The following is a 13,661-nucleotide window of genomic DNA, read 5'->3' as shown; positions in this document are numbered from 1 at the left end:
GGTAGACTCAATAAATACATCCAGAGTGAATCAAGTATGTTATATATTCTATCTATCCCCATGATGGACACCACTGCAGAATGGATAGCTTTTATGAGGTTTCAAACTTAATTTTCAGCCCCAATACAAATTTAAAAGGACTAAAAGGGAAGGATGTCCTGATATTAAATAATGTATTAATTTTTAAAATCTACGTCATTTTATGAATCTCTATACCATTTCTGGCACAACTTGAATGTAACCTCTGCGGGATATGATTTACTGTGCTTTAAATTTGGGCCACACCAACAAGCACCTGTAGCACAGATGACTTGGGAAGGAAATACTAGTGCAGACAGGGCTGATATTACAACTAGTGTGGTCTAATGTATAAAGTAGATGTTAGGAAACAGGGAGACTGGAGCAGATGCACCCAGGATGTCCCTGGATGCACTGGGCTTTGGGTCCTCTCAGAATCTGACTGTGGAACTTCAATTCACAGGACAGATAAGGGTATAGATATTCCTTAGACCGCTACAAAGATTATTTTCTTCATCTTGTCCATTCTTAATTTCATCCCTGCAACACCTCAGCTTGTCTCACAATTTGGATTCCTGTCTGGATCACCAGTATTTGTCTTGGTCAACTAATTATGCATATTAATTATGAATGCAGAGCTACCTATTCCTTACTGTTCCTGCAAGATAGAACAAAACGACTCAATGATAGAAAGATGCTGTTTCTTCCTTCTTTACATACAGTAAATATATATTTCTCATGCAATTTGAATGAAAACTCACTTTTTTGAGAAATTAGATAAAATGATTTTAAAGTTCACATGGAAAAATAATAGTCAAAGAATAGCTGAATAATTTTTTTTAAAAAGAGAGTAAAGGAACAAGACTACTTGTCATGGAAATAAAAGTTTAAAATGTACAGCAATTAGTGTGGTACTAGTGTAAGAACAGACAGGTCAATGGTGAGTGATACATACAGGAATTTACTATTGTACTTAAAGGAGAATTATAAGTCATAGGAAGTGAAATAACTATTCAATAGGTCATGTAGGAATTATTGATTAACTGTTCAATGCAAAATTGTTAGTCTCACGTCTTACCACATATCAATATAGGCATTGAATAGATTAAGAAATTAAATGTATGAAATCAATTTATAAATAACCAAAAAAAAATTTAAAAAGTGGGCCGGCCACGGTGGCTCACACCTATAATCCCAGCACTTTGGGAGGCTGAGGCGGGCAGATCACTTGAGGTCAGGAGTTCAAGACCAGCCTGGCCAACGTGGTGAAACCCTGTCTCTGCTAAAAATACAAAAATTAGCCAGACGTGGTGCCGTGCACCTGTAATCCCAGCTACTAGGGAGGCTAAGGCAGGAGAATTGCTTGAATCCAGCATGCGGAGGTTGCAGTGAGCCGAGATTGTGCCACTGCACTCCAGCCTGGGCAACAGAACAAGACTCCGTCTAAAAAACATAAAAAATAAAAATAAAGTGAATGTTGATCAAATTTTTGGTGGGGGACCAACTTTCTAAATGTCAAAGCAATATAAAAAGTCACAAAAAAATGGATTATGTAGCAAATAAATGGCATTGGAAACATACAACACATTATATTAACAATTAAATAATATTAAGTATTATGCCAGATAAAAGATTAATATTCTTATGCATAAAGAACTCATACAAATTGGTAATGAGTATTGGGCATCACAGACAGATGGCGAAAATGGGCAAAGGACAAGCGAGCAAAGGGCATCACGGACAGACGGTGCACTGAAGAGGAACCACAATTCGCCAGCATGTAGTTTGAAAACATGATTAGAGATTTATTACAAAACATAAACATGAAACAAAATGTTATTTTCATCTGACAAATTGGCAAAAAGAATTTTAAGTGGCAATACCTCATTTAGACAAGGGTGAAATGAAATTGATACTCATATACACTGGTGAATCAACAATTTTGGCAGCACAATCAAGAGAACCTTAAAATTGTGAACGCACTTTAACCCAGCATTGCCACCTTTAGCAAGCTATCATAAGCCAGCCACCTGAATGGCAGATCACATTTGCCCTACCTGTCACCCCTCATTCTATATTTCATTTCTTGCCTTGAAGCTGTCTTCCCTGCCTGGCTGTGAGCCTGATGAGAAAGAGCGTCTGTTTTCTTCCCAGCTGTCCCAGTGCTATGCACAGGGCTTAGTACCACAGGGCTTAGTAAGAATGATATTTGGTCAAAACTTTAGGCATAACAAAAAGGGAGGGTCTTGACTATCTAGAAATGAAAGATGGCTAAGTAAAATATCAAACACACATACAATGGAAAACATACATAAGAATGATGCAGGAAACTGCATCTCAAAAAAAAAGAATGCATATAAAAAGTTTCTAAATTGGATCTCAAAATGTTCATATTCTGATGTTAAGGGTAAAAAGAACACAAAATGGATATAGAACATAAATTCAACATGTAAACATAAATATATCTATTTTAAGATATACAGTCCTTCCTCAGTATCTATGGGGACTGATTCCAGGACTTCCATGGATACCAAAATCCATGGATGCTCAAGGCCTTGATATAAAATGGCATAGTATTAACATGTAATCTAGGCACATCATCCTATGTACTTTAAATAATCTCTAGACTACTTAGAACACCTAATACAATGTAAACAGTCATTCTACTGTATTATTTAGGGAAAAATGACAAGAAAAATCTGCATATGTTCAGTGCAGATGCAACCTTCCTAGGCCTAACTACATAGTACATGTCAGCAACAAGGTAACATTACCACCGATGATGAACCTGTGAAGGTGTAGAGCCGACTGTTCTATTATATTTATGTGCCTTCAGAATAAAAAAGTGAGAAGTCTAATGGGGTACCATGAATAAACTGTGGCAGGTAAACCTCCCACACGGAGAGATTTGACAAGCAAGAAAACGTGCTTGTCTCAACTGGGTCACTAGATGAAAGGAGAATAAAGTCTTGCCCAAGAATGTGAACTACAAGTCAGTATTGAAGCTAGGTTGCATGGTTGAATGAACCTCAGTGGAGAATTATTCAAAGCAGTCTCAGGTTGGTGGTGCCTCCAGATGGCTGACAAAAGCAAGTCAAAATGTCCTCTGTGAGAACTAGACCTCAGTGGGGACCAGCAGCGATCGTGAGTCACTATGGTAACATTAAAAACTAAAAATTTTTGCATCCTAGAATTGATGAAATAGGATCAGCAAAATCTTAACAGTGGCCAACTCAGTGGTGAGATTATAGATGAAAGGTATTTTTCTGTATTTTATATAACAAACATATTTAGTATTTGGGGAAGTAAAATAAATTTTCAGTTTTACACATATGGTGTCCTAGGTGAAATCATTTTGAAATATTACATCAGACTAGGGTCCCTGAGTATGATTGCCCCTTCCTCTCTTCGTCAACAGCAGAGCTATTCTAACAGCTAAATTCAATTAGTTCCCTCCTTATCATCTTGTGAAATTCAGTCATCAAAGAGGAGATAACTCTGATGGTCAGGTATACTACCTCAATCAGACTGTGAATGCATGTGCTAAGAGGGATGTCATCACTGTCATCAACATTTTTGAACACCTACTATGTCCAAGATATTAGATAAAGCCTGACAAGAGGGCCCATTGCACAGAATTGTCTCCACTTTCATTCATATATTTAATTGACAAGTATTTTGGGGCACTTATTATGCACTAGGAATTTAAAGATAGACATTGTGGTTCATGAGCCAGGATATACACACAAATGAAGACTGGAGAAGGCCATAGGCTTAAGGTTTGGAAATTCTGCTTTTCTGTTTATATAAAAAACTGATTGGGAGGGGAATTATGAGCTTATTTCCTGGTATATACACAGCTTGAGGGTATTAAATCTAGGATGTGCTGGGGGGTGGGGGCGGTGGAAGATGGCTATTCCTACAAAAGATCAGGACAAGGAAGTCCCTCCAGGGAGAAAGAGAAAGTCCATCAGCCCTAAAGCCAATGGCTTTAGAAATTGTTTATTCTCTGTGAACCTCTACTTCATATTTAAAAATAAAATTCTGAATGCCTCAACCTGAAAAGCTTTGGTTATGGCCTGATCTTCTGAAGTAGCGGGCTTTGGAATCCGGCTTGGAGTAGTTTGGATATAGTCCAGTCTGGTGCGCCTTTGAATGAGCCAGATAATGCCCCGGCCCTGCTGTTGGCTGGACCATGCCTGGGGCTCCCCATCTATTTCAGTGACTGTCTACATACTCCAGGGAGTGAGCGCTGAATGGTCACTTACTTGCCCTTATAAACTTGCCCTTGTAAGGTCGGGGAAAGGCTGAACTAAATATGTAAATAATGAAAGTAGACCGTGTTCTTGGGGGTAAAATGTTGCATAAGTACATTCTTTATTGTTATATCATAGATTTTAGACTAGAAGTGGCAGCCTAGGGCAGTCATTGATTTTCTCCTTAGGGATAGGGGTTAAATCACATTATCATTGCACTGCTGGCGTGTAGGACACAGAGGTTCATAAACATCCCCTGGAGTAACACCCAACACATAGCTCTACTGGGTCCTTTTGCGAACGGGCAAACCGTGGAGCCTTGCTGAACCCTGGATGAACTGTGTACCTCCTTCTCTTGCCACCTCCTTCTTTCTTACTATTTTAACAGCTATTCCTATTTTTATACACATCTCCTCTTAAAGAGTTACTTAGTTGCTAGATTTACCTCAAGGATTGAGGCATTTAAAATTTATTTTTAAATATAAAATGGAGGTTCATAGAAAACCCCTAATCAATTTCCAAAGCCATCAGCTTTAGAGCTGACTTTCCTCTTTCTCCCCTGAGCAACTTCCTTTTCCTGATCTTCTGAGGGAATATCCCTCACCCCACAAATGCTCCAGCACCTCCTAATTTAATACCCTCAAGTTGTATATATACCAGGAAATAAACTCATAATCTCCATCCTAATCAGTTTGTAATAGAAAAGGAAGAGCAAAATTCTCAAACCTTAACCCTATGGCCTTTTCAGTGTTTATAGATGATTATATTGCAAACACCTGGGTAGCCAGGGCCCCTCTACTTCACTCCGCTACTTAGAAGCAGCTTCTGCCACATATCCAGGATTATGTAATACATATCTGTCACGGTCCACAGGACCAGGGGACTTTAAAAAATAATGGTGACATAAAAACTCACAGTGGTAGCTATACCACGGAACCCTAGGTGAGAAGGCACCTCCACCCGCACACAGGTGTATGGACGCAAGGATGAACGTTCCAGCCGCACGCGTCCCACACACGGACGTGCACACGGGCGCCTCCGAACAGGCTCGCGGTTCCCGAAGCCGGTTCCGCGGACGCCTGCTTTGGCTCCGTGGGAAAAGCGCCTCCACGGCGGGGCCCCGGGCAGCGCCAGACCAGGCGGGCTGCGGCGGCGTTGGAGCTGCCAGGCGAGGGGGGTTCCGGCAGCCCGCCCGCCCCGCCCCTCGCGCCCGCGGCTCCGCCTCGCCTCGCCATGGTGGAGCAGGGAGACGCGGCGCCTCTGCTGCGCTGGGCCGAGGGCCCCGCCGTCTCCCTGCCGCAGGCCCCGGAGCCGCAGGCGGGAGGCTGGGGCCGGGGCGGCGGCGGGGGCGCCCGGCCGGCCGCGGAGCCGCCCCGGAGGCGGGAGCCCGAGGAGCCGGCCGCCCCGGAGGTGCTGCTGCAGCCCGGGCGCCTGGAGCTGGGCGACGTGGAGGAGGACCAGGTGGTGGCCGTGTTCGTGGTCACCTTCGACCCCCGCTCGGGTGAGGGCCGCGCCGGGGCCAGGCGCGCGGGGAGGGTCGGGGTGCCCCCGGGCTTTGGGGACGCGGGGGAGGGGCTCGCTGCGCGCGCACCTGCCCTCCTGGCCCCGCACCCGGCACCAGCGCCGGCCCCGGGCTCCCGGAAGGTCGGGGGTCGCCCAGTCCTCAGCTCTCTCCCTCGGGGCGCAGCTGGGTGCTGGCGCGCGGCCTCTCGGAGCGGCCCGGAGGGCTTTGTTCCAGCCCCGCTGACCTCCCCTCCCCTCCCCTCTGCTCTCCTCTCCTCTCCTCTGAGTCCCATCCCCACTGTGCTGTTCGTACTTCTCCAGTGACAGGGGATCCGGTTTGTGGCCACGTTGGGTTTTGTTTTCTTTTCTTGGGGGCTAGAAGATTTTTCACGTTGAGCGGAGGAAACCCCCCCTCCGCCCCGGGCGAGCGCCCTGAGCTCCCCGGGCCCCACCCCCGGTCTCCCCGTCCCCCGCTCCCCGCTCGCCCTAGTTCCCCGTCGCTTCCTCTGGGGTAACTTTCCTAGCGGCCAAGTTCACTTTCTCTGACTGCATTATTTTGAGGAATTAACGCCGAGAGCATTAAGGGATGGGGCTGAGGGATTCAGCTGAAGGCTGATTAAAGGAGAAGCCTCCCGGGATAGGCTGTCTTTCGGAGATGCTTGGATAATTAAAGTCTTATCCCACATAATCTTAGCCTAACCACCCGGCAGGTGATTAGTTTTCCAGGTGAGAGTCCACGGGGGATAGAAAGTGGAAGAACGACCCTGCGCGCCCAGGAAGCCTTGGAGGGTCACCTGGGGACTTCTGACTCTGAGAGCGGCTCTGCTGTTCGGTGTTGGGGGAAGGAAGTGTTATCGCAGGAGTCGTGGTGTCAGGGCTTGAGGAAACCCAGGTGTGACTGTCAATGTCTCCAGGGCAGCTGCTGGAGTGTGGAGTGCCTGTTCGTGCAGGAAAATATTGAATGCTTTCTGGGATGAGGTGGGATGGAGTGGGGAAAAAAAGGGGTTAGGATCTGGAGAAGGGGAATCCGGTATGGCAGCTGATGATGGGTTCCAGGCCGGTAACTTTGGGGTTCTCAGCTGTAGGACACAGGAAGAATGTGGGATTCACTGTGGAGCTCCATTTGCAGGGACAGAATTTGTGGGGACAATTCAGGCCTTTGTGACTTCTGCTTGTTCCTTTGCCCCATTTCCATGGCTTTCAAACTTTTTTGACTGACCTATCATGTGAAGTTAATTTTACATCACAACCAATGTGCTCACATACATACAGTACTTATGTAACTGAAACAGACATTTCATGAAGTAGTGCTGACTCCTACATGTATTGCATTCTTCTCTCTTTTTTTTTTTTTTTTTTTGAGACAGTCTCACTCTGTCGCGTAGGCTGGAATGCAGTGGCTCTTTTATTTAAGTGTTCATCACACATGCTGGTTGACTCGCATTTGAGATTCCTAGATACCAGTAGTTTGAAAAATATTGGTCTTTTTTGACCAAAGTAACCTGTAATGCTAGACAAAAACCAATACTTTGTAACTAATCATATTGCTTATACCATACCCCATCATTTACAGGTAAACAGCTACCAGCATTTGACTTACCCTGGGAAATATTTCAGAGTAGCTAGAAGGAATGGAAAGAGCACGTTCACACGGTCAGATTTAGTATTGGTAGCTCCAGTGGCAGGGTCTTAGGGAAGGGAAAGAGAAAAGAAAGTTTTATACTAATCACAGACAGAGTGGATAATGATAATTGATCAATTATTGATATTGGCCAATTGATATTTATCAATTGATAAAAGCATCAGAGGACTAGTACCTGCCCCCATTCCTTGTCAGTTACAGGCAGTGAGCATGGCTTTGTGAATTTGTATATATGGAGTGTGTGTGTGTGTGTGTGTGATGGTTTTCAGACCAAGGCTACTGTGCAAAGAAGGGGTTGTAACAGATACTTAGACAGTTTGTGCAGGCATTTTACTATAATGCTGTTTGATTTATTCTGGTCACTGCTCTGTAATTTGATGATCATTTATACCCAATTTATAAATGAGGGAACATACCAGGGATGGTTAGGTAATTTGGGAATATTAAGTAGCCAATACACACTTGACTGTAAGTCCCGTTGTCTTTCTAGTATACTGTACTGTCTGAACCCCTGCTCCCTCTCATCTGATCCTTATCCAGGGGTGGAGGGAGGAAGAGAGTGCAGTGTGAGAGGGAGCACTTGTAACTTTGTTTTTTTTTTTGGGGTGGGGGTGGGGGAAGCAGTCCTTTCCTGCCCATAAATGTGTTTGTCTCTTTTGTCATCTATCCTACTCCTAAATGGCACTTTGCATCCTGTAAAAATACTCTGATAGACCTTGTACCATATAATTTTATTTTAAACATAGGAGATGTAGTGAATGAATGCTACTGAGCTTCCGAGGGCCTCAAGGTTAGCACTAGGACAGGGCCCTCAGAGAGTGCCTGATATACCCCTTCTGTGATGGTTCCAGTGGAGTAAGGCCCATAGTGGCACAGTGAGCTGGAGGCATCACTGGCCCAGCATTTTCCCCTCTCTATTGCTGAGGCAGATCTGCTATTTGTTACTATTTAATATTGGCCCACCCAGACTTTTGCCCCTCCTTCACCTGTGTTGCCAAAAGCGGTAAAGTGACTATTGACTTATTTACCAAAATTAGAGCATATTGTAGAAGTTCTTACATAAGTGTGATTTGTCTGCTGTTTAGTTTCTCTCGCTGGCCTGCCTGCTTAGCCACTTCCCCATGTCTCTCCCACCTGTGTCCTTGGTTTCCACTCCTAGGAGATCCTTCCTCCCCCCCACCCCACACCCACCTCAACCCTCCCCCACCCCATCACTTACTGCCCAGGCCATGGCATTTTGTGCATCTTCCCACGTAATGTGAGTAACTGTTGGCATGTGTCCAAATCAGTGTGCATGAGAGAGAAGGGAGAGTGTGAAAGAGGGAGAAGAGAATTCATAGCTGTGGTACATTCGTTAGGAAGTAGAGTAAGCGGGAAAAGGAGGGGCGGATTCTTGTTAGAAAGGGTGTGTGTGTATGTGTTTGAGCAGGAATATATGCAGTGATTCTATAAGGTGTGGAAATAAGAGTAATCCTTTTGCACTTTTAGATACAAGTTTTGGAAAGCTAGGCTGGCCATCTGTGGGAAGAATCAGAGAAAGAGTCTTAAAGCTTATTTCCATCAGACTCATGGATTGAAAATTATGGTTGTTGAGTCTACAGATGACTTAAGAACTAGGGGCTTCAGGTTCAAAGTGAGGCTTACACATACACTCAGTCCTCATCTGGAGCAGGGGGCCCTAGGATGGTGGTGCTGATCATCTGGGCCACAAAGCTGCTATTGAAACCAGACCCAGATGCTAACTCTGCAAGCTGGGTGGAAGATGTTGGAAGCCAGAATATTGCTATTTCATTTTGTTCAACCCCATGATTTAGAGCCTTGATTTTAATTTTACTTCGTTATTTGGGCTTCTAGTAAAATGTTCTTAGTCAGCTTAATTAAAGGATAGGATATCGTCACACTTGGGGAACACCCCTGCCCCCAGATGGTGGCAAGAGCGGTATCACTGTGTGGTTGAGGACTTGTGTGTGGGCAGGATGGAGGCCGACGAAGCTTTGAACATACAATGTCTGGACATCTTTGCATCTGCCTCATTAGACTGTTTATAAGAGACTCACTTTACACTGCTGCGTTTAGAGTTTTATTGTGGGTGTCTGGGAGAAATTCCTGTGCTCCCTGTGTTTGTATTGGGGCAGCTTGCAAGAGGAAGGGTAAGGCGAGAGGCAGATCACCTGCTGAGGTTTTCAAGATGTTTCTGCCTTTCTTCTTGGGAATGAATTTCTACCTCTTCCTCCCTCAGCCTCTAGCCAGTGCCCAGATTACATCTAAACGCCTACTTAATTTAATGTATCTGAGCGCTTCTATCTTTATGTCAGATGAGTATATTTAAAATCACACACACTAATTTTAATCTCTGTAGATTCCCTGTATAGTCTATGAAACATAAGCATTTTTTTTTAAACAATGGAGATGATGGAGGCCCAGTGAGAATAGGGCTAGGTCTGGTGTCTGAGGCACCACTTGGAGCGCTGCCCAGGTCATCTGATTCGTGGCAAATAATAAGTGGCTCCAGCAATGGGTGGGAAAGTGACAAAGTAGAATGCGAATGGAAAATTTGGAGGACGATTTTAAGATGCAAAGAGCAGTCGTAAGCATGGACAGCTCAAATGCAGGCAAAGATAAAGCCTGTTCTGATATCCGGCCAGAAAGTCTCGCAGGAAGAGAAACTCTGTCATGTCGCCATCCTTCCCCTGTATTTCCACCAAATGCCAGTGGAATACAACTGTGGTTCATTTGCTTAATCCCACCCTGGCAGAATCTTTCCTAGGCTGTTGGTGATTCACCTGCTTGTGGTTTTCAGGGAGAAATCAGTTTGTAGCCATCTGCTGTGAAGTCAGTTTCTTCTCTTGAAAATTGAGGAGGGGAAAATAAAAATGGTAATTGTAATACCCACCACCTCCTGAGTGCCTGCTGTGTGCCAAGGACTGTGCCACATGTTTCAACGACCTGCCTCTGATCCTCCCAACAGGCCTCACCATAATCATGAGAAAAACAGGTGCACAGAGCCATTAAGTTGTCTAAAGTTAGGGCCAGAGCCCAAGTCTACCTGCACCCCTTATCCACACCACACCACCACCCAGTGGAGAATGATACGGGATCTGTGAAGGGGAAGGTCTTTCTTTGTAAAGTGAATGCATTGGAATTTAGCCATGGATTGGCATATAGCTGACTTTAAATCAGCAGGATTAGCTTCTTCCTGACTCAGGATTCTTTATCCTGATGCTTTTCTCTTTGTTTTGGATGTGCTCTCAGCCTAGGTGGTTTTAAGACTGTTTCAAACCGTGTAAGACTCAGAGTCAACTCACATGGGTTATTTACTTTTCTGGTGTTAGGGTCTGAACCAAATACTCTTTGGAGGTTTCCACCTGTGGGATCTGGTGGCCCCTTTAGGTGGTTATGTGAAGGGAATGTATTGTTGGGACCTAGAATACTCTGATTCATGCCTTTATTCCTGAAACAGGATTTGTTTTGACTTCCTGATTAGAATCAGGCCATATGTATACACAGATGGGAAGATGCCCGTGGAAAGAGTAAAACCTCAGGCACGTGCTGGGGTGGGCGTTCCACTCCTGAGGTCAGAGGAGCTGGAAGAGGATCTCCAGCTGAGGCAGTCTCTGGATAGGAAATGAAGAGCTCAGAAGGAAGTGCTTGCTTGGGAGCCATCTAACAGAGGAGGAAGAAGAAATTCACATATTTCCTATTAAAAAGAGATTGTTTTGGTTCAAGATCATTGCTTTCTCTATTTTAAATATTTTGAGGTGAACTTTCTAGCAGGCAGCAGTTACTGCAGTTAATGTCCAATCTCCCTAGGAAATAGTGATGAATTTTAAGACATCTGGGGGTTTTGTCATTTCTTATTTAAACAGAACTAGTTTTGGAAGACAGAGGCAGTGGTCAACCTAGATAGGACAGCCTACATCTGGCCTAGCCCATGGGCTTGTAAAACTCCAGCTCTGGGAGGCCCTGGTGCACAGAGCTGTCAGGCTGACCTTCGGAGCTGTGGAGCGGCAGGGTTCAGACCATCTGTACATCCTCAGCCAGGCGCGACACTGGCCTTCTGGCTTTCCCTGGGTAACTGAGCTGCCAGCCTCATAGTCGGTTAGTCTAAGTTCCTTTAAACACAGACATATTTGCCTTTGCATGAGCTCAGCACCTGGCAGGCACCATGCTGCCAAGTTGTGCTCCACCAATATTTGTTCAATGACCAGCTGAATGTACACAATGCATATTGCCACATTTGTGCCTCCCGTGGTCATGTGAATCCCTCCTCAGAAGTTCTCTTTGCAGTAGAGGCCAGGAAGTGCCTGTAAGTACCTGTAATAGGCCCAAGTCATGGTCCAAGATGAGAAAGGACACAGAGATGGAAGGAGAGCAAGTTAGGGGAGAAAAAGGCACTTGTCAGTGGCAGTTCCTCTCTTTGATGGACTTGCCATGAGATGACCTCTTTTGTTGAATCTTCCAGGCCCCAGCTCCCTGGCTGAGTTCTTAATACAGTGAGGATGTTTGGCAAACCTAAAAGCATGGAATGTGAAGACTGAGCCTGGGATAAGTAGCAGTCAGGATGAGTTTCTTTCTGGTATTAAATGGCATCCCATAAGGATTACTAATTATGCAAAATCACTTTCCATTAAGCCTCCTCAAATTCTATATGTAAGCTGGTTTTCATTTGTAGTGTTTCCGTAGGATAGCCTCAAGCCCTGATAGCGCTTCATTCCCTATTATCTGTGGTATATTGCGTCAATTATTTTTGGCTTTTGCAAAGGCCTTTATGCTCTCCTTAGGTTTTTTCACATTGCTATTATTTCAGTTATTTTCCCCAATTTGTAAGCTGAAATGTTTTGAAAAGTTGAAAGAATAGTACAGTGAAAACCTGTATGTCTTTCACTTAGAGTCCCCGTTTATTGACATTTTGCCCCATTTGCCTTGTTCTTACATAGTCACTTCCCCTGTAACATGAAATATGTGTTCCAAAAATCAATCACTGTGTGGCAAAAAAAAAAAAATGAAGTAAAAATCACAGGGCTTATGAGAAAAACTTTGTCAGTGGCACTTTTTTTTTTTGTTTAAAAGATAGGAACCTACCAAAAACTATAGGACAGTTTTGCATATGATAAATGGTTAAGAAATACATACTCAGTAAATATGGAACTGTACCTTTAAAAGACCTGGTGTTTGTATCTGGAGGTGAGTGCTGAAAGGATTGAGTCTGTGAATTACTATGTGTGGTGGGACGGGGGCTGTCTGAAATCAGAGGCAAAACTGTGACGCTAGAGGTGCGTGGCATGGCCCAGAACGAGGTGACCTGAGGTAGCAGGTAGAAGCTTAAGGTGGGTATGTTTTGTATATTCCGACATGGCTTGATTCAGCTGGGTGTAGTTTTCCACATTGACTTTGTGTTTTTCGTCATTGAAATCGTGCATAAGCAAATGTCAAATTCCCTAATACATCGATTGCTTTGGAACAGATTCAACAAGCACTATAGCAGAACTGACTGTGTGTAGAGATATAAATAGACTTTTCTTTTTTTGCTGAACTATTTGAAAGTAAGTTGTGGATGTCATGGCATTTCATTTCTAAATTCTTCAGTATGGGCTGGGCGTGAATATGTATACCAACGCCTGTAATGTCAACACTTTGGAAGACCGAGGTGGAAGGATTTCTTGAGGCCAGGAGTTCAAGACCAGCCTGGGCAACATGGCGAGACCTCAGCCCTACAAAAATTTAAAAAATTAGCCAGGTGTGGTGGCGCGTGCCGGTAGTCCCAGCTGTTTGGGAGGTTGAGATGGGAGGATCGTTTGAGCTCTGGAGTGAGAGATTATAGTGAGCTATGATTGGGCCACTGCACTCCAGCCTGGGCAACCCTGTCTCTTAATAAAATAAAATAAAAATAACTTCAGTATAAATCTAAGAATAAGGCTGTTTTTCCACATCACCATAGTATCATTGCCACTCTTAGGGCAGTTAATTTAGGTTAATTCATCAATTAGGGTTTTTTAAATAATATATTTTATTTTTTAGAGCAATTTTAGTTTTACAGAAAAATTGAGCAGAAAGTACAGAGTTCCCATATACTACCTCCCCCTCACTCATACACATATAATTTCCCTTTATTAACATCTTTCATTAGTGTGGTATATTTGTTATAATTGATGAACTAATATTGACACATTATTGTTTATTTAAATCCATAGTTTGCATTAAGGTTCGCTGTTGTACAGTTCAGGGTTTTGAAAAATGCACGA

At 44.0% G+C, this 13,661-nt stretch overlaps 1 protein-coding gene across 3 annotated transcripts in view; it reads left to right on the top strand.

Moving 5' to 3' along the window:
- Window positions 1-5,479: 5,479 nt before the first annotated feature.
- Window positions 5,480-13,661, top strand: part of DENND11 (DENN domain containing 11) — a 49,149-nt gene continuing 40,967 nt past the window's right edge. For 2 of the 3 annotated variants that reach the window (XM_063641674.1, XM_063641673.1), the window contains exon 1: window positions 5,480-5,775. In XM_063641674.1, the coding sequence (XP_063497744.1) occupies window positions 5,508-5,775 (268 nt within the window). In that variant the 5' untranslated portion in view covers window positions 5,480-5,507. The remainder of the gene's footprint in view (window positions 5,776-13,661) is intronic. The other variant, XM_055284266.2, reaches the window with a different exon arrangement.

This window comes from Symphalangus syndactylus, chromosome 6, assembly GCF_028878055.3.
Source record: "Symphalangus syndactylus isolate Jambi chromosome 6, NHGRI_mSymSyn1-v2.1_pri, whole genome shotgun sequence".
Taxonomy (NCBI): domain Eukaryota; kingdom Metazoa; phylum Chordata; class Mammalia; order Primates; family Hylobatidae; genus Symphalangus; species Symphalangus syndactylus.
Note: the sequence above shows the minus strand (reverse complement) of the source record. Positions and strands in the feature narration are given on the sequence as shown.